The 25342-nt window shown below is 31.5% G+C and overlaps 2 protein-coding genes across 2 annotated transcripts in view; one reads left to right on the top strand and one right to left on the bottom strand.

Moving 5' to 3' along the window:
- LOC139493162 (protein TFG-like) overlaps positions 1 to 25342 on the top strand; it is a 195476-nt gene that overhangs the window by 20419 nt on the left and 149715 nt on the right. The window lies entirely within an intron of this gene.
- Positions 643 to 22844, bottom strand: LOC139492193 (nidogen-1-like). Its single transcript, XM_071280375.1, has 8 exons — positions 22799 to 22844; positions 21946 to 21999; positions 19199 to 19273; positions 11891 to 12001; positions 8370 to 8522; positions 7477 to 7713; positions 6528 to 6713; positions 643 to 770 (listed from the first exon to the last, which is right to left on the bottom strand). Exons 1-8 carry the CDS (start codon positions 22842 to 22844, stop codon positions 643 to 645), a joined length of 990 nt encoding a protein of 329 aa, XP_071136476.1.

Here is a 25342-nt window from a genome sequence, read left to right as displayed (position 1 = left end):
ACATTTTTTTAACTTTCATACTCATTGCAACTGAGTTTTCTTCTCCCTCAAGGACATTTAAATGCTTTGATTAAAAGTACCATAAACAGATTATAGCACATACTAGAAAGCTTGCAAAAAAGTGTTATATACAGAGATTTTATATATCACTATTCATTTTATCTATTTGCTAAAATCTTCATTGTTACAAATGTAAGACGTTCACGTACTTAATCAAACTCATCTTTTGAGTTTTGCTAAGATCCAATACCAAATTCAATTTAGATAAAAAAAAAAAAAAAAATGGCAAGAACTACACTTTAATTTTAAATTTAAAACCAGTCATAGTTTTAATAAAAACAATGATTTTGAGAGGTCAGTGCAAAGCTGTTAAAATACCAAGGAATGTAAAGTTATTGTTATTAAGATAAGCATGCATTGACGGCCATCATACCTGTATCAACACGTTAGGTTTGGGTGTGTTATGGGCCGAATTGATATCCATAAATTTAAATACTAGAATCCAACGTGACGAACTGTATCACCAAAAAACGGTATACAATCAAAATGTTCTATCTAATTTTGAAACACTAGTTTAAAAATAAACATAAAATAACTGGATGTTTAGAAAGTGTAATACATTAAATACTTCCCGAACAAAATTCATATCACATCACTTTTACCTGCAGTTAGCGATATCGTGTTCATTGTCACATTTTCTTCTACATTTGGCGAAAATAATGTCAAAGACTCGTCGATCTGTGTTTCTTCATTTCCAGTTTGTACGTCAACTGAAAAAAAAATTTCATATGATTTAAATTTAACCGCAGTTGATGCTAACATGATACTAGGGAAGAAATATAACTATGTTTATGACCGTCAGCATCAAGTGATAACACATGATTACAGACTTTTGACTTGGGAAAAAACAGGAAGGACATAGAGTGGTTAACATGTGTGTGATCGCTCATGTGTATCCTTAACGTATAACAGAGAGGAGGAAGAAACCAAAGGAAGGTACAAACGCACAAATGCAAAAACAAGCTGACAAAACCATTTGCAGAAAATCGGAAAGGATTGTGGTTACGACATTGGAACATATCCGTTGACACCAGTGAAACAGATTATTACAAAACGGTCAAGTGATCATGATGGCGTCTGTAAATTTTTCGAAAAGTCAATTTCAATTTAATCACTTGGGACTCTTTATTTGATACCAACAAAAACTGTTGTATGAATGAATATTACCTACCGAATTAGACTATTTACTGGGTTTGCAATAACATGAGCAACACGAAAGGTGCCACATGTGGAGCAGGATCTGGTTACCTTCGGGAGCACCAGATATCACCCCCAGTTTTTGGTGGGGTTCGTGTTGCTTAGTCTTTAGTTTTGTATGTTGTGTCATTTGTACTATTATTTGTATGTTTGTCTTTTCATTTTTTGCCATGGCGTTGTTAGTTTTCGATTTATGAATTTGACTGTCCCTTTGGTTTCCTTCGTCCCTCTTTTGTGTAGAAGAACAAATTTTAAAAATGAATTGGAAATTATTTGTTTGTTTATAAGAGTCGATAAGATTTTGTGAAGGTGTGGCAACCAAACTATTTTTTATTTGCGGTGTTTTGTGTTTTTTTACTATTTTTGGACCTGTACCGCTGGTTGACAGTTTACAAAAAAAAAAAAAAAACATCCGTTAAAATACCAGTGTTGTTGGAATATTTATATAATTCTTTGTCTTTTTATTTTCAGCACCCACATTTTATCACTACCACTTTCTCGTGCTAGGTTGACCTAAGCCGAATACTATATTTCCAAACTTTTCGTCCTTGGAGCAATCGATAATTCTGTGGATTATATTTGGATCCTTTATTGCAAATAGGGAGACATGTGAAGTTTGCCAGTCAGTGGGGACTTATCCAATGTCTAATGATTTATGGTATATATGGCATAAAATATCTGATATATAAAGTGTTATCCCATAAAGATGCGTGGTTAAAATTGATATGCGTTTAACATATTTAATTTAAAATGGGTTAGATATACCTTGGATGATTATATTTATCTTCTGAATGATGGGATGAACTGTCTTTATTTATTTGGTCTTTGGATGTGTGATGTATAAACTGGTTGTATCCAGGCGTTAGACTAGTGTGTCTGTTGGATTTGTATGAGCAGTTGAATAAACAAATTTACGTACGATAAATGTTGCCCGATAGCATGGGATTCTTAGTTTCCTAATTATTTCGATTTATCGTTGGAGATTTCTATAAAATTGTTTTTACAAATTTCATTGCCTACGAAATGAATATGATCTGTTTATGTGTTCGGGAAATATCAATTCAACATCATTAGTTTCGATTTAGGTCTATGTTTCAATATAAAAGTTGCACAGTTTTAGCCGTAAAATTTGTTCGTGTGGTATATGTCATTGTCTATATATACAGTAGTGCAACCTGTGGGATTAAAATTGATGCTCGATGCTCGATATGTGTACATCCCGCCATTGTGGTATTGTGCTCTGGTCATTTCTTTGGAATGCTACTTTTTTAATTACGCTTACGTGCTTTTTTAAACATATATAGATTGTTTAATTGTTAAAGATAATAACATAATGTTGACTGCTGTACTCCATTTTTCTACATTTTTCTATATTATTTATAAAAATTAAAAGATTATTTCTGTTTGTTTTGTGAACACATTAATGTCAAAAATATGGGATTTTATGCAATTTCTATATAAGTGAGCGGTTAAGTTAGCTATACACATGATTTAATCTACGTTTTCTATATAAGTAAATGCCTGTACCAAGATTGGAATAATTCAGTTGCTTTCCAGTCATTAATTTGTTTTAGCTTTTGATTTTGTCACTTGATAAAGGACTATCCGTTTAGAATTTTCCTTGGAGTTTTTTTTCTTTCAATTTTACATTTTTGATAGACGTATCTTAAAGTCAGATTGTAATAAGAACATTCCTTATTTACAATGAAGGATATTGCCTTGAATGATATTATAAAGACACTTATTGGCAAGGGATTGTTAAAGAAGGAAAATTTATTAACTATATCAACTCCAATTCAGAAAAGTTTAAAAAATACCAGTACCTAATAAATTGCTTTTCAGGTCGTATCAACTTAAATCAAATTAGGGAAGCAAACGAGATCCACTGGTTCTTACAGATAATGTATAACATATGCCAGTTTATCAATAGCTGATGTGTTCCTGGCCTTAACATAATGAGGGAGTAATTGGTGGTCTGACACCTAAAGAGCAAAAACAGTTGATCAGAAATCTTTTGTTTTGTTTATTCTTAATCCTTAATCAATTTGTAGTAAAAACATCCTTTTTGAGCATAATGCGACTCATATTACAAATTGCACAGCTCAATTTAAACTGACTGTAATGTAAGCCTTTGATAGAAAATACTTGAAAATCTCATTTTGGACTAAAGGAACATAAACTTACAATAACAAGATCAGTTTCTGTTGATTTTTCCTTGTTTGTTCTACTTCTTTAAAGACTTTCCACAATTTTTACAATGAGATTAGTAAAAAATCCAAGGTATTGAAGAGTCAAGGAATATTGACCCCCCTTTTTACACCTGGTGTCAGTAATGTGACTATTGGATGTGTGATGTATAAACTGGTTGTATCCAGGCGTTAGACTAGTGTGTCTGTTGCATTTGTATGAGCAGTTGAATAAATAAATTTACGTACGATAAATGTTGCCCGATAGCATGGGATTCTTAGTTTCCTAATTATTTCGATTTATCGTTGGAGATTTCTATAAAATTGTTTTTACAAATTTCATTGCCTACGAAATAAATATGATCTGTTTATGTGTTCGGGAAATATCAATTCAACATCATTAGTTTCGATTTAGGTCTATGTTTCAATATAAAAGTTGCACAGTTTTAGCCGTAAAATTTGTTCGTGTGGTATATGTCATTGTCTATATATACAGTAGTGCAACCTGTGGGATTAAAATTGATGCTCGATGCTCGATATGTGTACATCCCGCCATTGTGGTATTGTGCTCTGGTCATTTCTTTGGAATGCTACTTTTTTAATTACGCTTACGTGCTTTTTTAAACATATATAGATTGTTTAAGTGTTAAAGATAATAACATAATGTTGATTGCTGTACTCCATTTTTCTACATTTTTCTATATTATTTATAAAAATTAAAAGATTATTTCTGTTTGTTTTGTGAACACATTAATGTCAAAAATATGGGATTTTATGCAATTTCTATATAAGTGAGCGGTTAAGTTAGCTATACACATGATTTAATCTACGTTTTCTATATAAGTAAATGCCTGTACCAAGATTAGAATAATTCAGTTGCTTTCCAGTCATTAATTTGTTTTAGCTTTTGATTTTGCCATTTGATAAAGGACTATCCGTTTAGAATTTTCCTTGGAGTTTTTTTTCTTTCAATTTTACATTTTTGATAGACGTATCTTAAAGTCAGGTTGTAATAAGAACATTCCTTATTTACAATGAAGGATATTGCCTTGAATGATATTATAAAGACACTTATTGGCAAGGGATTGTTAAAGAAGGAAAATTTATTAACTATATCAACTCCAATTCAGAAAAGTTTAAAAAATACCAGTACCTAATAAATTGCTTTTCAGGTCGTATCAACTTAAATCAAATTAGGGAAGCAAACGAGATCCACTGGTTCTTACAGATAATGTATAACATATGCCAGTTTATCAATAGCTGATGTGTTCCTGGCCTTAACATAATGACTCATATTTTCCTTTAGCCATAGCGTTGTCAGTTTATTATAGACTTATGAGTTTGAATGTCCATTTGGTATCTTTCGCCCCCTTCTTTTCTAGGGAATGAATTTCAGTGTGACACAAGCGTTTTATAAATACCTTTATAAGGAATGCTCAAACCAAAAACTTTACAATCCAAGGATATTATTAATCTATGATATACATATACTTCAAATTATTACCGAATCCACCTAATGTAATCTTTTCTTAGGGAGATATTACCTCAGTTTCCCAATTACGTATGAATATTACAGCGAAAGAATTGAAAAAAGGTATGGTATACATCATCTCATTACCAAAGAGATGACAATTGACGCTATGAATACATTGTACAGTTATCTGAATAATGTCTTCCAAAAATGCAATTTTTACCAGTTTAGAAAAAAAGATGCAATTTTTGTTTATCGATTTCATACAGTTAAAACTTTCAAAATAAATAGAAATGAGAAGAAATAATTTGTGATGCATGATACGAACAAAATTTTTGCTTTTTGCATATTGTCGAATGTCCGTGGTAGAATTGTGCAGATCAGTATAGAAAATAATTGAAATTATATCTCACTGATTTGATTGGTTGAGGATAATCGGAGAACATCATTCTTTCTATCATTCATGACAAGATTTCTGGTTGACAGATGTCTCACAGTGTTCGAGCTGTGTCTAAATGGATTGTGTTGGCATTCATTAAACGTTATAGTCTGGTCCATAGTGAAATTGGACCTAAACCCATTCCTTTTAAATTTTCTCGTGGAACGAGATTTTATAACACCTATGAAATAAGGGAATACAACATTAAAAGAACTATATGGATATAGGTCTTCATCAATATTAACATAGAGTAGTCACTTGTCTTCCCTGTTTACGCTAAGAGAAAGCAAACATAAACGATTAATTGTTTCATTGGCAATCATACCACATCTTCTTTTTTTTTTATAATGACGATTATTCCATTTTGGTAATGAAAAAAAATCATTGTATTCTCACATGTTGTTGAAAAAAATTTAGTCTGATTTTTTTCCAGTTAATATATATGTTGATTTGTTTTGTCTTTTGAATTACTTGTCCTCTAGATTTGGATTTTTATGTATTCCCATTTTTAATCCAGATTAGACTATGTGATCTACGTTAAATGCACTTATACTGAAAAACTTAAATATGTATACATTATTTTAATACTTGGATGTCATTGTAACGTGCGATCACTAACGAATAAAAGGTTTACTTGATATCTACATGTCTTATCTATGGTCCCGATTGTGTCGACAATAAATATGTGTATATTGCCAGGATGAAAGTTTATCACAATTATTGCATTTGATCAAGTTGTATGAAAAGGTTTTGTTTGATTTTTTGTTTCTCCGTTTATACATATGTCTTCCTGTCCTGCTGTTTTGGCTTTTCTCCTCTTGATTTTGGTTTTTTGTTTTAATCTCAACACTAAGTGGTCTGTGTTTTCTACGTTTCACAATGTATGTATTTATACTGAATACTAAAATTAAGAAATTGTACATTATTTTAATGCATGATGTCTAATCAATAAAAGTTCTTTTACACTTCACGACGGAAATGAAATATATTGTAAACATACTATGAGATGCATGTTTGATTTCGACATTTCTTATCTGTTGTCTCGATAGTTATGTGGTTATCTAAGATTTTTGTTATTTACAGTAAATATCTATGTATTGAAATCATGAAAGAATATCAATATCATACACTTTAAAACAGTTGGGCATATATAGTTTCAGTTAAATAAGAATACCTCTGGAAACTGCTATGAGCTGTTCCGTGAAGTCATTAAATGATATACTGTCCAGCTGATCCGGTACTGTCCCTTGTACATGTGTCTGAACTATGAAATCTGACGGAGAGGTAAATAATTTTTGTGTAATTAACACTGTTTCGCCGCTTACATACTTTATCAAAGCAGTTCTGTTAAGTTTTCCACCTAAACAAACAAAAATGAATTCACCTTACATTGTATTGTTTATCTTGTTTGACTTTTATGTATCGACTGATATACTTCAGTTTCGAAAATTTGAACGTGCATATAATTCTATACATATTTTGAATAATATAAAACATCTCTTATCATAATACCACATTATAAGGAAAATTACATTGTTGATTGAACGCTCAGTTTATAGGCTGAGTTTTAGATGTAATATTGATATTTGGGTGAAAATGGCTGTCAGATTATTTTTTTTTTAAATTAACAACGTACATTTATATTTTCATATATACGAAATATAAAAATGCAATTTCTATTTTTATGATTTTACTTTTTTCTACTAAAGATTGCATCCTGAAAATTTGCGCGAATCTTTTTATATGTTGGTCTAATACTACTAGTAGTGTCATGTCTCTGTTTGAAAGATATATACATGTATGAACTAATCTTCCTCATAATAACAAAAAACATATATTCTATGAAAACGATTGGAATATACCAAAAGAGCCATTCATTGACGTAAATCAAATGAAAGCCGGAACCAAATTCAAATAAAAAAAGACAGTAGGCAGCGATTGAGTAAATTAACTAAAAACGTTCACCAATATAAATGTATAAGCACGTCAAAGTACTTTGTTCTGTTCCAGTGTTCGAATGAGCAGTGTTACATGTAGCTTTACAATACAGACACATATAGTCTGATGTTCCAAACTTAAATGTTTTCCTCTAAAATAAAAACTACATCTCATACCGTACATACCTGTCATCATGAAGCCATTTTTGGCCTTCCGTCCCTGTGGAACAGCAAACATCCATCCAATGATGTCACCAATGGGCTGCAATATTTTCATCATTGTTCTTACAATGTTTTGTTTACTTCTAATATGTGTTTCTATTCGTCCATTGGTTGTATATACATAAGAAAGTAGGTTCACATTCTCTATGAATTTGTTGTTCAATACACCATCAACTTTACCTCTCAGTTTAAGTCTTTTTCCTATTCATGTGAAGACAAAAGGTTTTATATCATCTTTAGTCACGAAGATTGACGTAGCATAATTAGCTTAGTGCTTATATGAATATATACATTTCAATTCTCGTTACTTCTCTTAGATTGAAAAGACAACAAAATACCATGATTTTCAGATACCGTTAAAACAATACACAAAATTATGAATGACATTCAAGTTGTGCAGTGCTTATCTTAAGAAAGTTAAGTGACCTAAAAAGTAAAATAACAAAAATATCGAACTTCGTGGAAAATTCAAAACGGAGAGTCCCAAATCAAATGGCAAAATCAAAAGCTTAAACACATCAAACGAATAGATAACAACTACAATTTTCTACATAAGAAATGCCTGTACCAAGTCAGTAATATGACAGTTGTTTTCCATACGTTTGATGGGTTTGATGGGATTGAACTTTTGATTTTGCAATTTGATGAGGGACTTTCCGTTTTGAATTTTCTTTGAAGGTAAGCATATTTGTTATTCTACTTTTTACAATGTTCATTGTGAAAACGAAAATATTTAGGAATTTTGTAAACACTTTAAATGTTCACAAACTAGATCTGACAATAGTTTAATAATTTTAAATCCGGAGATAAAAAGTGTCATATTGATTTGATATATTATTTTACACTAATTTACTAACCTGTTTTCAAACATCGAATTCCATTCCCGTAGAACGTAGTTTTACATTCGCAACAGGTGCCAGTTTCAAAGAAGACATACTTGGCGTTGACATGACAGGTATATGGTTCTTCTAAACATGCAGCAACACTCTTAGAAAACCCATATGATGTGTCTGAAATATATCAAGTACACACTTTGTATTTAGAATATTTTTAGAAAGGAATGTAACACTTAGCAGGGAAAAAGGATTTATGTCATAATTTTAACAACACATGCATTTATCGTATAGTTACTGTGTATGGTACATAGACTATTTTAGATATTTATATTTTAGTACCTGTTTAGTATATGTAATTATCGGGACATAGGGGAATGAACGAACATGTCACTGTATTATAGTTCCTTCCATTCGAGAATAAGAAGTATTCTAAACTCATAAAAGAACATCATTAGAAGATATTTTTCTGTCAGATTAACGGTTTACCGGACGAACAAAGTTTATGCAAAAATGAATCTCGTAATAGCATTATCACGAATTTTATAGTTTTGTTTTTGCAACCACAGACCAACAAACCTTTTAAGACATATGTCTCGGACAATACCAGTTGGTCGGAAGGAAAGCATCTTATTTCAGCCAGCACATTAAAAATTATAAAAACACAATTGTACAAAGAGCTTGCAAGCGAGATTATATATGAATACCAGTACCTTACTTGTAAAACTCGAAGTTTAGCTTTCCTATAAGTTCAACTTAAAAAAACATAATGTTAAACTTTACAAACTCCTTACCGAGTTAAAAGATGTCTGAATTTAAAGATTGCATTTAAGGTCACACGTAAATATAATTATCCATAAATAAATACCGCCTGATAGTTGCATGGTTTATTTAAAAATAAATAAATTTAACAAAACATTTCATCAACTTGACTTTTTCCAAATAACAAAAACATTATCATATAATAAAATCACCTTATTTACGACAGGTACATGCTTGTTGTTCGGTGTGAGCCAAGGCTACGCGTTGAAGGTCGTACATTGACCTATAATGGTTTACTTTTATAAATTATTATTTGGATGGAGAGTTGTCTCATTGGCACTCATACCATATCTTCCTATATCTATGTAAGACTAGTTACAGGTGTATTCTCTTTACCGGCCTCACGAGGGTGTAATTAAGATCGCTATTAAGGCTTATTGAAGACTCCTTGTTGAAAAAAAAAATCAAAAAGTTCGATAGGTAGAACTACTTCCATTCTAACGAGCAGTAATGATGATACATGTTTTGTCATATGCTAATATCTGTATGGGCATTTAAAACGGCAAAGACTCATCTCTTCTCTTAACTATATTTCTTTTGGCTCGGTGTCATTGACGATGTTGAAATGAAAATGAATTATTTGTGACGGAAACGATATAATAATATTATTGACCATGCCGTCAACACATCGTCATTTTCTGAATAACAGATAATAATAAAAGCTTTGTCTCTGAATTAAATAATTATACCATGTTAACAGATATTGTACTGCAATTAATAGACCAACAGTATATTTTCATCATGCTATCATCCTAAACAAGAACACTAAAGTTGAAACTTTCCTTTATAATTAAGCAGATTTGTTCATTAAATAAATGATAACGCGAAAAACAATAACAGGAGCGTATCATAAAGTTCAACAATTTAGGCGATTGCAGAAAAGACATAACATTATCGGTCGAAATAACTTTTACAACTAACTCTAGGCTGTATAGATCCTGTATCGTTCACCTAGGACTATACATCTTCAGTAATGGACACTCTCTACATGTTATATCTCTTTTATTGCTGATCATTTTCTTTGTGTACAGGTTCTCTCTTTATACTTTATAGTTCTATAGATTTAGTCTAAACACGAAGAACGGGAAAAAGCGTCATTCAAGATTCATTAATCTCTTCGAAAAAACACTGATAATTTCATATATTCTAGACTATGCTGACATTTTTACATCTTGCTGATAATTTTTGCTATTTAAGTTTCTATAAATCCATTATTGTTTTTAAAAAATGGAACAAGTGGTAAAATTGTCATTTGAGGGCATTAACTCCTATAAGAAGACAACTGACTCATTTATCTATACTGACATATTTACAGATCTTGACTTGCTGATCATTTGTGTTTTTAAAACTTTGTATTTATCTATTATAGTTTTAAGATAAAGGCAAATCGCTAAAATTGGCACAAGTTGTCCTTTAAGGGCACTTACTCCTATAAAGGGTTGATCAACGTTTTCACCAATATTAATTGTATTTGTACATTTTCTTGTCTTGTGAATCAATTATTTCTGTTTAAATTTTCTCTGTATCCGTTATAGTCTCAAAATAAATAATATGCATTCACACCAAACACTAATAACAATTTGTCATTTAAGGACAACTTCGTAATACAAGGAGTCGAATCACTCGTTCATCCATTCTTATAAATTCTATATATAAATTTTGGACTATTTTGAATCTCGGGTCTATTTCTGAAATTTATTCTTACATACTTTTGATTTTTTAACCCTGTATGCTAACATTGCCTATGTAAATTTTAAAATTGTTTGTATGCACATTAAACGACAAATTTATGTGACGTATAAAATTTTCTGACGTCAGACACACAAATCAATGAATGTGTAGTAGATAGATGTTTTTGTGTTCTGTTAAATTGTTCCTTTTAAAATTGTTATACGATGATGACTGATGTACCAATATTTTGACTATTTTATTTATTGTGTCTGTTTAGTTAACGCATCAATGTAAATATAACGGAATTTGATGAGACTGTCATCAAAGTGAGAGGGTTAGCGCTATAAAACCAGATTTAATCCACCATTTTCTACATTTGAAAATGCCTGTACCAAGTAAGGAATTTGACAGTTCTTATCCATTCGTTTTTTATGCGTTTTGTTATTTAATTTTGCCATGTGATTATGGACTTTCCAAATTGATTTTCCTCTAAGTTCAGTATTTTTGTGATTTTACTTTTTTCATCCATATTGACCTATTGGTGTTTTAAAGTTTGTATATTGTCTATTATAGTTAAGAAATAATCTGAACTCTTCATGATCGTTCGAGTGCCATCCATGTGATTTCTGTGAACCCAAGTTCTCACAGACGTGCTACTGAGAGCTGATTTGTTTTTTTAAATGTAGCTTCTATATATTGTATGTACCTGTTAGTTTTAACATGACGACACCGCGAATAAATATTTGTTAAAATATGTAGTGAAACAGATGTTGTTTAAATCTATGTCAACAATTGTTGATAGTTGTCTCAACGGCAGTCATACTCTTTAATTGGTATATTTATATTCTATATTTGGTATTATATGACGCAAAATATAAGACGATTTTTTTTAGTTTTGTTTCTGTAAAACTGGTCAAGGATTCTAGCTTATAAGTTAGTAAGCCAGATGTGCATGTCCTTAACGTCGGTGTCTTAAAGAATTATTTGAAACTATAAAGACATTAATGGTATTGTACAAATTCATTTCGAAATAGGAGAGAAGTAATTTTTGCCTGAAGATATTTCTGGAAAGTTAGTTGTGGTTGAAGTCGTAATCACAGTAGGTGTAGACTGATGATTTCCATTTTCCACCGATGGACGTGAATTATAAACTGGTTTTGGTACTGAAATTATATTAAACAAAACTTATGATATAAATAGAGGTGATGTATTCAGGTGTGTTAGATTACCTGACATTAATAACGTACTGATAAATGTCCTATAATAATACGTGATGTATTCAGGTGTGTTAGATTACCTGATATAAATAACGTACTGATAAATGTCCTATAATAATACGTGATGTATTCAGGTGTGTTAGATTACCTGATATATATACCGGGTAAACGTCCTATAATAATACGATATTAAATTTGAACAAGAATGATATACTTTGATTAATACAAAAGGTTTTCATATACTACAATATATATAAATATAATATATATATGTTGGTATGCGTCGAGCAGCATATAATAAAGACTGATATGATTGTTCATCAAACGACATTATCATATGTGAAACGGATATTCCATAATGGTCAACCAATTCGTGATGACGTCAGTAAAAATTACGAAAGGATGATTTCAAATTCCCTTATTAATTCGAACTCTTGGTTTAATAGCCTCCTTGTGAGCAGAAACCTTCTTTCAAGGAAATCATCATAGGAAATACAAGCCCTGGGATATCGTATCAACTGGGAGATATATACTCCTGTATGCAGGCGCTGCTGAAATATTGCTACATAGAAATAAAAATTTATAAATTGAGAAGCTGAACTCAGCTCTTACATCGTAGTCACCAAATTTTGAATTATTTAGTAAGATAAAATTGAGAATGGAAATGGGGAATTAGCCAAAGAGACAACAACCCGACAATAGAAAAAAACAACAGCAGAAGGTCACCAACAGGTCTTCAATGTAGCGAGAAATTTCCGCACCCGGAGGAGTCCTTCAACTGGCCCCTAAACAAACATATACTAGTTCAGTGATAATGAACGCCATACTAATTTCCAAATTGTACACAAGAAACTAAAATTAGAATAATACAAGACTAATAAAGGCCAGAGGCTCCTGACTTGGGACAGGCGCAAAAATGCGGCGGGGTTAAACATGTTTGTGAAATCTCAACCCTCCCCCTATACCTCTAGCCAATGTAGAAAAGTAAACGCATAACAATACGCACATTAAAATTCAGTCCAAGAGATGTCCGAGTCTGATGTCAGAAGATGTAACCAAAGAAAATAAACAAAATGACAATAATACATAAATTACAACAGACTACTAGCAGTTAACTGACATGCCAGCTCCAGACTTCAATTAAACTGACTGAAAGATTATGATTTCATCATATGAACATCAGGCACAATCCTTCCCGTTAGGGGTTTAGTATCATACCATCATAACATATATGAGAAGAACATAACCCGTGTCATGCCAACAACTGGTTTTTGAATAAATGTGTTTAGTTCCGATGCAAAGACCCTATAAGTGAAATCTTTAATGACCTGACAACAGTATCGTAACTATATCCATTCTTAATATGTATATTCAAAGGTTTTGTTAGTTTTTGAGGTGAATACTGACACTTTTGTGCTTTATAAAGAATATTTCCATAAAAAATTGGATGTGAAATACCTGAACGTATAAGAAGTCTGCATGTTGAGCTATATTTACGAATGATGTCCTTTCTCTCGTTAAAATCTAAAACATTGTTACATACACGAGCGAATCGTACAAGTTGAGATATATAAACACCGTAAGATGGTGACAAGGGAACGTCACCATCTAAAAATGGATAATTAACGATAGGAAATGAAAAATCATCTCTTTTATCATAAATTTTAGTATTCAGCTTTTCGTTAGTGATAGGGGGAGGGTTGAGATCTCACAAACATGTTTAACCCTGCCAAATTGTTGCACCTGTCCCAAGTCAGGAGCCTCTGGCCTTTGTTAGTCTTGTACTATTTTAACTTTTAGTTTCTTGTGTACAATTTGGAGTTTAGTATGACGTTCATGATCACTGAACTAGTACATATTTGTTTAGGAGCTAGCTGAAGGACGCCTTAGGGTGTGGGAATTTCTCGTTGCATTGAAGACCTGTTGGTGACCTTCTGCTGTTGTCTGCTCTATGGTCGGGTTGTTGTCTCTTTGGCACATTCCCCATTTCCACTCTTTTATTTATATGGTAATGCATAATTATAATTGACAACTTATAGTGTTTGGCGAAAGGTGCTTTATTATAGTAATGCAATAATATACAGTTATACCAAACATGATATCAATAAGCAACAATGAACATGGGTAATTTCAATATGAAGCACCTTAATCCAAAACGAAGTCACATAACAGGAATAAAAAAAAAAAAAGAAAAACAACATGTGTGTAATTATGATCTTGTTAAGTTTTGACAATTCAATAAAAGACGGATACAAGTATTAGATAACATACAAAGGTATGCCGGATAGTTTTTCTGCAGAACCGTGACCTGACTACAAGTGCAGAAAAACTATTCGGTTGGTTGTTACCGGCCTGTTTCTTTTGGTTTTTTTTCTGACTTGTACGACGGTTCAAGAAAGTATTAATACATTTTTCAAGACTAAACATTTGAGAAAGTAAGATAGCCATAACGCAGTAAATGTAAATTATAGTATAAACTCATTTTTTTTTCATTTCCCTTCAACCGAGATTTTTTTTCAAGAAAAAAAATTAGGAATCTAATAATTTGATAAAAAATAACCTTTTCAAGTAAAAGATGAATGTTGTACACATTTAAGACTTTTTAGAATGCAACTTCGTAAAAAAAGTAATATATTAAGAAATAGTTAAGTAGGATAACGTTTGATTTTTATGGATGAAACGGAAAACGGGGAGGGTGGGGGGCTAATTCATTTTAAAATAAATTAACAGCCTGTGATCTTTATTTTTGACCAAAAAATGCGGGATGTGCCATTTCATCCCCCCATCTCTCTTTAAAAAAAAATCGCGCGTTTGTTGCCAAATACATGAATTTAATATTCATTGGTAGGGGGTCCCGGGGTTTGGAACAACCCTTTTTTGATTATCAATGCATTTAAATGGGGACATAAAGTTGACCCCCTCCTCCCTGTTTTGTCCTGGATTTGGACCTGGATCTGCCACTGATATAAATCCGATGACAATATAAATGTATCAAAAGAATGAATGTCTTCTTCATTGGTGAATGAAATGCTTATGAAAAAATGGATTTTGTCTAAATATTATATAAATTCAGGCATATAGTTCAATTTTTTGTTTAATTCATGCTCGTCTCTAGATTTGCAAGTGTTGATCGGGATTAAACACGTGTTACATTATGATCCAATTACCGCACAAAATTGATGACATAAGTTGAATGATTTTCTACATGAACACTTTTTTTATAGGAATAATCGTGCATTGGTGAGTTTATAGGTTGCATTTTTGTAAATATTGACAATGCAATTTCCCATAGGAACTCCTTTTATGGCTAAAACTGTACCACTTTTACTATGAAGTTTTGAAAAAAATCTTATCCTAGAATTGAAAGTTCATATGCACCACAATTTTTTTCAAAGGTCAAAATATAGGGCTGTGCGGCATATTTTCAACGTTTATATGCCCTGAACTTCTCAGAGTTTAAACTTACACTAATTTTCTTAACTACCCCTACCTCGAATGAAAGGTTACCACAGATTTCAATGTAAACAATATGCACGTGTTTATTTACTGGTAACATTCCCAAGTTCTGTCTCTGCGATATGGAACACAGAGAGCATAACTGGGAACCAGTATGTAAACAAAATGAATTTTCTATGAATATCCAATTACTCCCCAAAAGAGGGGTGTTTTGAGAAACAGCTGTATTTACAAAGTGCAACCTATAGGGATTTTTATCTTTTGATAAGATTTAATTTTTATCTACTTATTTCCTGTCTTATTTTTATGGAAATATACACGTCAGTATCATCATTTCTTTACTTTCAGCATTGTCCAAAATACAATTCATGTCCATATATTGAAGAAAACATTTACTGACCGAATAATTTGCTTCATAAAGGCGGCGGTATGTTCTTTTTTTAGTATATTAACTATTCACTTTTCAACGACATCACCCAAATGTTTTTGTTTAAATTAGCACTATTTGCGGTATCGGAAAATCAGGAATCATGCAAAACATTAATTTGTCATCTGCTTGGCCATAATAGATTTTTTCTCATAAAATTTGGGATCAAAATATCTTTTTTGTTAGGAGAAAACCATACCCCCCCTTTTGAAGTTAAATGTCTAATCCCTTAGTGTACTGATATGAATAGTATTTTACTGGAAATGTTTGAAAAAAAGATATTGATGCTAACGTAAATATTGTGCTCAATAAAAAGACAGGAAATAAGTCGGTGAACCAAAAAGTTCAAATCTAATTGGAAGTTAAAGTGTCCATGACCTCACTGATCATACACGAGTGATTCTATTCATAACAAGTGTCCGTGTAACAACTAAAAAGAGTCCGTGTATCATCTAAAAAGAGTCCGTATAAAACCCGTTAAAGTACTGTTTTTCTATAGCTCAGCGGGGGGCAAAGTCGTACAAGCTTCACCACATCAATCATAATATAAGATACTGAAATAAGACAATGCGAAAAATACAGCTTGATTGACATTGTACATAATAATCATCAGTAAACCAAGCCAAGGACAAATATCTAAAACTAAAATTTCATCAACAACATTGTTATCACGTATAATTCGTGTAATTATTATCTTTGACAAAAAATGGAAAACAACACGTTAAATAATTTATTGCGTCCGAAGCGCTTTTCTGGATTGACCTTTATTAGGAACGCTCAAAGCCAAACATTCGAAATCCGAATATGGATAATTACCAAAAATCACAGTGTCACAATGTGTGCTACATTATGATACAACCTTGTTAATACAGGGGAGACTTTTGTACTACACAATCATTGGCACTAGTGGCCACAATTGAATCTAAAATCTCAAATACATAATTAAATGTGGCTGGAACATGCTCTTTGTTTAAAACCACATGCTAACGAATCAGCAGATGACGTAACAAGGGGAGGGAAATCTAATGCATGACGTAATCAATTAGGTACAATGGGAGTTGCCTCCCATTGAACGCCATGTATTTTTTTCAAACTGCACAAATGCAGCTAACTTCTATGACACCATAACAAAAATGACATCACAAGAGCCGTATTAAATATTTCAAGAAAGGTTGGCTAAGTTTACATATTCTGGCATTCAATACGAAAAAGAAACAGTACTGATTCACTTTTCCTAATGCATTTTTATCAGATTGTTTGAATAAGTTCAAATCGGCTATGTCATTGCCGAACTCACCAGTTGTTATGACATTTGATTGACATGTTAAATCCATCACATTTGTAACTTCATTGTTCTCGAGAACAAGCACGGTAACTAATACTTTTTTTAAGATTTTCAATGATCTCATATCGATCTACAACAATGTTCAAAGTCAGAAAAATGGAAATATTTCTGTAAGACCTAACATTTTGGAAAATTCTATTCCTTTTTACTCTGTCGGTGTGACTTTTTAATATTAAACGTATTGGTTTTTTTACGTTTATATGTGTGCGTTTACGCTCATCTAGTTCAAATGGCGTTTTTGCCATCATTTTTCGTCTGTCGTCCGTTAAATTTTACAAACCTTATATTTTAAACATAAAGCCAATAGACACCAAAGTAAGCCACAATTATTTTTAAAGTATCTACGTTCACATCCATGTAACCCAGTATTCAACTCAAATTGCAACCATTTTTTAAATAGTACACAGGGGTAAAAATTAATGTAAGGATTGCTCATTATCTCAAAAACTGTTATTATACAGTAAAATTCAAGTTTCCTTATAGAAGTATTTGACCTTAAATGACGATAATTGCATTTTTAAAAGTTTTTCGGTATTATTTGAAACTTTGATTAAAATGAAAAAATGATTAGTAAGATAAGATCACAAAAATGTAAAATGGCCGAAATCGTCAGAAAACTATTAATAGATGAGCAAAATGATGGTGGCTTTTGAATTGATAACTTTAACCGTTCGAAAATCCTTAGTTCAATAGTAGTACATAATCATCAAACAGAGGCAACAGTACTTTACCCTGGGCAAAAGTCATATATCGATTAAAAAAAAAACAAATATGGGTTACAAGCTTAAATGGAGGGAAACACACTGCTATAATAATTCATTATATATACTAGGATCAAAATTTTACATTTCGCCGGACGCGCGTTTCGAGACTAAAAAAGACTGATCAGTGACGCTCGAATCAAAAATGTTTAAAAGGCCAAAGTTGAAGAGCATTGAGGACCAAAAAATCCTAACAGTTTTGCCAAATAAAGCTAAGGTAACCTATTCCTGAGGTAGAAAGGCCTTAGTTTTTTTTTCAAAAATTCAAAGTTATGTTAACAGGTAATTTATAATTATGAATATATCAATGATAACTCAAGTTAACACAAAAGTGCTGACTACTGGGCTGGTGATACCCTCTTTGAAATAAATCTCCACCATCAGTGGCATCAACTCGGTGGTGGCAAATAAACTCATCCTTGATACCAGAATATTAAAGTAAGAACACTGAACTGCAACAAAAACATACCCTTTTGTCTGAAGAAGGTTAAGTATGAAGTATCTTGACCTCTATATTCCTTTTTATATTTAGTATCGGTTAGGTCATGTCTTGTGCATAAATTCAAGTTTCACCCATAACTGTGCTGTGAATATCCATGATTTTGAGGCATCTGTACCTTTTTGTCAATACAACGTTTCCTAAGCTACTGCTCTTGTCCTGTTTTATGTTTATAAATGAGTGTCAGGACTGACAGATTTATGTTAACATCCACATTTCGAAATATCTGTTAGCGACCTATGTTTACATGATTTGTTATGAAAAGGGAAGATCTAATGGTTATAGTCTGATCTTTGAGGTAATAAGCTGATCGGTGTGATCGCATTCACACATATAACATTCACAGAAACAATTAAAAAATACTTATTTTGCCTTGATTTTAAAAATTACTTTAAAATTATTTAATTTTTATTTCCAGACTCTACTAATCCTTTTATTTTATAAGGGAGAAAACTTTTGGCAATAGCATTTTGCAGTCTGATTGGAATCTAACATAGAGAAAAATATAGTCTTGTTTGTACATTATCCACTGATATTTTACCTTTTTTTATAGTCATACGTTCTTTCTTCTTGTTACTATCTGTATTATATTTTGTCAAAAAATTTTTTGCCAATTATGTTTATAAGCTTTAAGATTGTTTTTTTTTCTACTTACTGTTATCGACGCTACTACCAGAACCGCCGCTACTACCATAACCGCCGCCTCCATATTTTCCACGGTAGTTAACGTCTAAAATAACAAAAAAGCAACTTATGAACAACATACAGCATAATAATCTTAAAAAATCTTAAAATGGACCATCAGCAAGTATATGGCTTTTCTGCTTTTTTCCATTTTTATTCATTCCATTATTAAAACTGTTGTTAATACATATTTGAAAAATATAGCTTCATTTAAGTACACCATAAATTTTAGCCTATAGATCCTGGTTTAATCCACCATTTTCTACATTTGAAAATGCCTGTACCAAGTCAGGAATATGACAGTTCTTGTCCATTCGTTTTTGATGCATTTTGTTATTTTTGCCATGTGATTATGGACTTTCCAAATTGATTTTCCTCTAAGTTCAGTATTTTTGTGATTTTACTTTTTCCAATCTCATAGCTAGAGGTGAAAAATTAATTTCCTATATTAAATGTAACTGTAAGTTGATTTAAAGATGTACTTAGGTGAGGTTAGGTGATAAATCAAGAGTTTACAATTGATAATATAAGCTGTTAGAGCATCCATTAAGGATAAAAATAAGCTAAAAATGTTGATAGGTCATGGACCTCCTTTTCGAGATATTTGAGATATAAAGTAAGCCTTATATTTACGTTGGTATTATTTGGGTCTCAAAACAAAAAAAAGAAAATCAAGAATTTTGGTAAATTACCTTTCATGAGCTAATAAGTCTCATATGAAAAAATAAATGGGCGTTATGGTGCAAAATATTTTATAGTGTATTGCATGGAAAAACACCAAGGAGTCCAAACAATTGACACAAATTCTCTAACCTAACCTTAGTACATCCTTAACGATACTTTACTTTCAAGATGGTGTGGTGACAGATCAGCTGAATTACAGATCAGCTGAATATATATATAGGTACAGACATGTATAGTACTTATTGTACGTGCTAATATTGTGATTAGTTGTTACAAGAAGGGCTGTATAAAGATAAAAATGATATAGTTTAATTGTCCCACGCCCTGCTCGTTCGAAGTTAATTTTTTTAGACTCTATATTGAATTGACTATAAACAGTACTAATACAAGAATAGAATTAGTTGCTTGTAGTAACGTATTACTTTCTCTTGCGACACAGTTTTTACTATAAATAATTGTGCAGCTTGTTACCATTCAATATCATATAAATACATGTAATAGTTAAACGTAGCAATTACTGTGTATCCTAATGTGACTAATTTCGATTCGACCTAACTGCGAGCTCCTGTAATACTCATACATTTAAATGCAAAACTTTATATAGTATCATAAAATCAAGGTATTAATTTGTCAACTCAAAATACATTAATAAATTTATGAAGTGAAGAAACTTTCATAAATACTTTAATATCTGATACTCATTATAACCTTTTGCGTTAGTTTGGTAATGCATGTTGCCCCTCTGTTAACAATAAAAGGAGTTTGAGCATTACAAATTTAAATTGTTTGAAATATTTAGAATACAAACATAAATACAAACGTCAGCATGTTTATTTAACCGTTTTTGTTTTAAAACAATGATGCACAACTTCTAATTGAAAATGTGTAAAGCAATCAAAAATAGTGGAATGTTAACGTTGAATTGCCTTTTAAAGTAACTGACCTAACACTAGAGCGAATTTCAGCTGTTTCCTGGAAGTATATTTTTTAAGAAAAGTGCAATCTATGAGGTTCCCGTAACTGCATAAATTCAGATCACAAATATTGGTTACAAGAAAAACAAAATCTAAATTTAAGATTATAAAAAGAATGTTTTAAAACTTCAGCTTTTATTCCAGTGTAACATGTATATAAACTAAATATTTACAGTTATTTAATCGGTTTCAAATGTTTTTAAGTATAAAAAAAACGGAAAAATAAACTGACATGAATAAGAAAAAAAGCAACAACCTATAAATTCAATGTAAAAAAGAAATTTAAATCAAATATATATGATGGTGTTATTTATAAAAATAAAATTTTGTAAATTAAATGTAAAAAAAAAACCAATCAGAAGTTTACACGATTTTCCAAATTTCTCTAACTTGTAGTTTAATTTGGTAATAAATGTTTTGTAATTTTATATTCTGTAAACGCATCTTTTTAAAAGTGTATTTGAACAGCGGTATACTACTGTTGCCTTTATTTATACAGTGATACCGATTTTTTTAATATTCAAATAGCAAAAATCTCAACAACTACATGTGTATATTCCGTTAAAAAACACATTATATTTAAAAATTTTAAATACAAAGATCATTTTTGAAAGGTCAATGCAAAGTTATTGGATATCAATGAAGGTTCGGCTAGTGTTGTTAAGATTAGTATGAATCGATTACTTTAATAATTATATCAACAAATTAGGTTTGGGTTTTGTGTTTGTGCCGATCTGATTTCCACACTTATTAATACTTGAATACGATGTGATGATCAACTATGATACCAAAAGGCAGTGAAATAGCAAGATGTTCGATTGAATTTGAAACACAGGTTTAAAAAAACACATAACGTGACAGCACAAACGAAACGAAGCCGCATGCTGGCCTAAAATTTTTAAACAATATGGGAGTAACAATATGATAACTGCTGTAGTCAATGGTTGTAATATCCATTGCTTAAGCAGACAAAATTACAGTATTACATGATCATCATACAAATTATGAATATTTGTCGTGCACAGTGCTTCTAAAAAGCTTAATACCGGAATATATTTACCGAAAAACCCAAAAGATCTAATCTTTCTGCCTTGTTTGCCTCTTTGTGCGTCCACTGAAAAAAAATATATGAAAAATGCACAATTAACAGCTTTTAATGCTAAAATGAAAAAGAATTTATGATTATTGGAGTAAGCAACAAGGGACATCAACTTGATAACATACTTTTGACTTTTACATGAAGTATATGGCGTGGTTAACATGCTTTCGATTACTCAATCGTGTCCGAAACCTATAAGGGAGAGGCGAATGATACCAAGGGGGTATGAAACTTAACCCAAAAACACACTGACAATAACATGGCAAAAACACAAAAGACGATAAAAAAGACAAACCAGCATAGGAAACCCACTAGGGGTTGATCACAGGTACTCTTGAAAAGTAATCAGATCCTGCTCCATATTCGACACCCGTCGTGCTGTTCATGCAAGTACAAACCCGTTGATAAGTCTAATTTTGTAGGTCGAATTCACGTATAAGGTGACGGTTGTGTGGTTACGATAATTGGAACAGATGCGTCGTCATCGGGTAAACAGCTATTTTATAACGGTCAACCAATCGTGATGGCGTCCGTAAAATATGGAATGGATGATTTCAACTTCACCAATCGGAACACTTGGTTTAAAAGCTTCCTTGTCAGAAGCAAACCTATATCAGGCAAATCGAGATAAGATTTGCAAACCTCAGAATATCGAATTACCTATAAAAGTTGTATGGAAGAATAGATTGTAAATATTAGTTGGGAATTGTTTAACAAACTACCGATAAAAAACAGAACACGTAGTTGATGAAAGCTAGACTTAGTTCAAACCCCAATTTTAACAGATACATTTACAATTGGGTTTTTGTCATACTGATTACAGTGTCTCTCTGGTGTTTATGTAAAGGTGTAGAGGCCATAGTATTTACTAATTTGTTTTTGAATGTGTTATGTTTGTGTTTTTACTACTTTTGGATTGGTATTGCTGGTGGACAGTCCCCCGAGGTAAGTATAGCCAGTTCCCCAGTTGTTGCGATATTTACTAAAATATTTTATTTTCCTCATATTTCCAGTACACAAATTTTATCACTACCACATTCTCATCCAAATTTGACTATTATGTTTTGGCCCTTTCTTTTTTTGTCTCATAAACGTTACTCTTTTTTTAAACTTCCTGTAATAAGTTTACCTAAAGGAACTAATGATCTGATGTTTTTAAGTTTAAATGTAATTATTATCTTAAAAACATCTTATTTTGTTTCTATTTGAAATGTTTTCTTATCATACCTGTATTGTGTAATGTCTCGTTCATTGTCCCAGTCATTTCAAAAGAAGAAGGGTTTTTTTTTTTTGTAATTTGATTTGAACTTTTTTCGAGGAAAAAGAAAATGATTAATAAATAAAATTGAGAATGGAAATAGGGAATGCGTCAAAGAGGCAACAAGCCAACCATAGAATAAACAACAGCAAAAGGTCACCAACAGGTCTTCCATGTTGCGAGAAATGCCCGCACCCGGAGGCGTCCTTCGACTGGCCCTTAACAAATATATACTAGTAAATTTTAACATTTTTGTATTTCAAATTGTCAGAATAATTTGAAAGAGATTATCATAACTTCTAGATGAATTTGAATTATATTATAAATATAAATTATACATTCACATGGGGAAGAGCAACATATACACGATAGTTTGGCAAACAATATAAATATAAAAAATACTGATGTGTTTGACATAAAATATGCATAAAAAGAAAATATCTAAAAATGAACAAATTGGATAAAAGTATAAATGAAAACTTCAAAAAATGTGTTAATCGCCCTGTGGATAGTCTTGTTCAAAATATGTATACTCATAATATGGTAAAAAAAAAAGCGGGGGATAAAAGTGCAACATGCAGTACAACAAATGTTCAAAGCAAGATACGTTCAGGTCGTGATATCAAAATGGTTGAACCGAAGTAAATAACACGTTGCTCATTGCTGATGACACATTGGTGTAAACGTTACAAAGCCTTTATCGGACCTTCTACTTTGTTGTGACCGATTTCAACAGGTTGGAGTTTTTGTCACTTGTACTACGCATGGCTAAGTTCAAACGTATATATACAGTAAAATTTAATAATTTGTGAAACATAAGCAAACTTAATTCTGTAAATATAAATACGAAGATGTAATGTGAGTGCCGATAAGACAACCCTCTACCCAAGTCACAATGTGTAAAAAGTAAACTATATATAGGTCAACATTTTTACATAGTGCACACTTTTATTTTTTTATTAAGATTAAACTAATTACATTCCCACTGGCACACTAATATCAATTGGTATTTAAGGGAACTACTCAATACAATCAGTCGATGCACTCTTGCAGTGATATTGATCATAGTTATCAAAGGAACCTGGAATATAATTTAATACGCCAGACTCATCAGTGACGCTCATATCAAAATATAAAATTTGGATTTGTTTTCCCTCTCTATCCGGTGTTGTTACTTAATAATAAGTATTTGCACTGGCAAACTAATAACAATTGGTATTTAAGGGAAGTACTCAGTACAACGTGTCGACGCACTCTTTTCGTGATATTGATAAAATTGAGAATGGAAATGGGGAATATATCAAAACATAACACCCTACCAAAGAGCAGATAACTTTTTTTTGAAACTTGCACGGCTAATAATGTTTGTGTTGTAAAGTTTCTTTCGATATTATAGTTTCATACTATTCATGATCGGTTAAACAGCCATCCATGTTATGTGTGTGCACCTTAGTTTTTAAGACATGCTACTGAGAGATGATTTGTCTTTTAAGTATAGCTCCTATTTTTATATATTGTATATGATAATGGTTTTATTTGTACCTGCTAGTTTTTACATTACGACTCCAGTATCGTCTCTAAGAAAGTTCTGTGACTATCTTCTTGGCGCATTTATTTATTCTTAGTGGAATTGAATATTAATTTTTATCAACATAAAAGAGGGACGAAAGATACCAGAAGGACAATCTAACTAATAAACGATTAAGGCCTAATTAAATTTGGCAAATGTTTCATATGACTATACTTTTTTTACATTTGGAATGTTGTATTATATAAATGCATTATCAAAGATACCGAGATCCAATGAAATTTCAAATGGGGGAAGTCAATAAAAAATGATAAAATCATCTAACAAAAAAGAAAAGGAAAACAACTGTCATATTCTTGATTTTGTACAAGTATTTTCCGAAGAAAACCGTATAAAATATGTTTAAAGAAAGGATATCTGTGTTTGATGACGATGGCGATACGTTTTTATTTGAACGTGTTTTTATTGCTGACAAATAGCGCTGCGCTGCAGATTAAAAAACAAATGCTCTCTTGTCCATTCGTTTTTTACGTGTTTTGTCATTTGATTTGGCCATGTGATTATGGACTTAC

Source organism: Mytilus edulis, chromosome 10 (assembly GCF_963676685.1).
Source record: "Mytilus edulis chromosome 10, xbMytEdul2.2, whole genome shotgun sequence".
Lineage (NCBI taxonomy): Eukaryota > Metazoa > Mollusca > Bivalvia > Mytilida > Mytilidae > Mytilus > Mytilus edulis.
The sequence above is the reverse complement of the archived record's forward strand: the minus strand, read 5'-3'. Positions and strand labels throughout refer to the sequence as shown.

Bases quoted from the DNA above. Each gene is read 5' to 3' on its own strand.
- LOC139492193 (XM_071280375.1), bottom strand. From the start codon at position 22,844: ATGGCCTCTACACCTTTACATAAACACCAGAGAGACACTGTAATCA. The intron at 19,274-21,945 runs GTAAATATATTC...TTGTTATTTTAG, and splicing joins TAGATCTTTTGGGTTTTTCG to ACGTTAACTACCGTGGAAAA. The intron at 6,714-7,476 runs GTATGTACGGTA...TTGTTTGTTTAG, and splicing joins AAATGGCTTCATGATGACAG to GTGGAAAACTTAACAGAACT.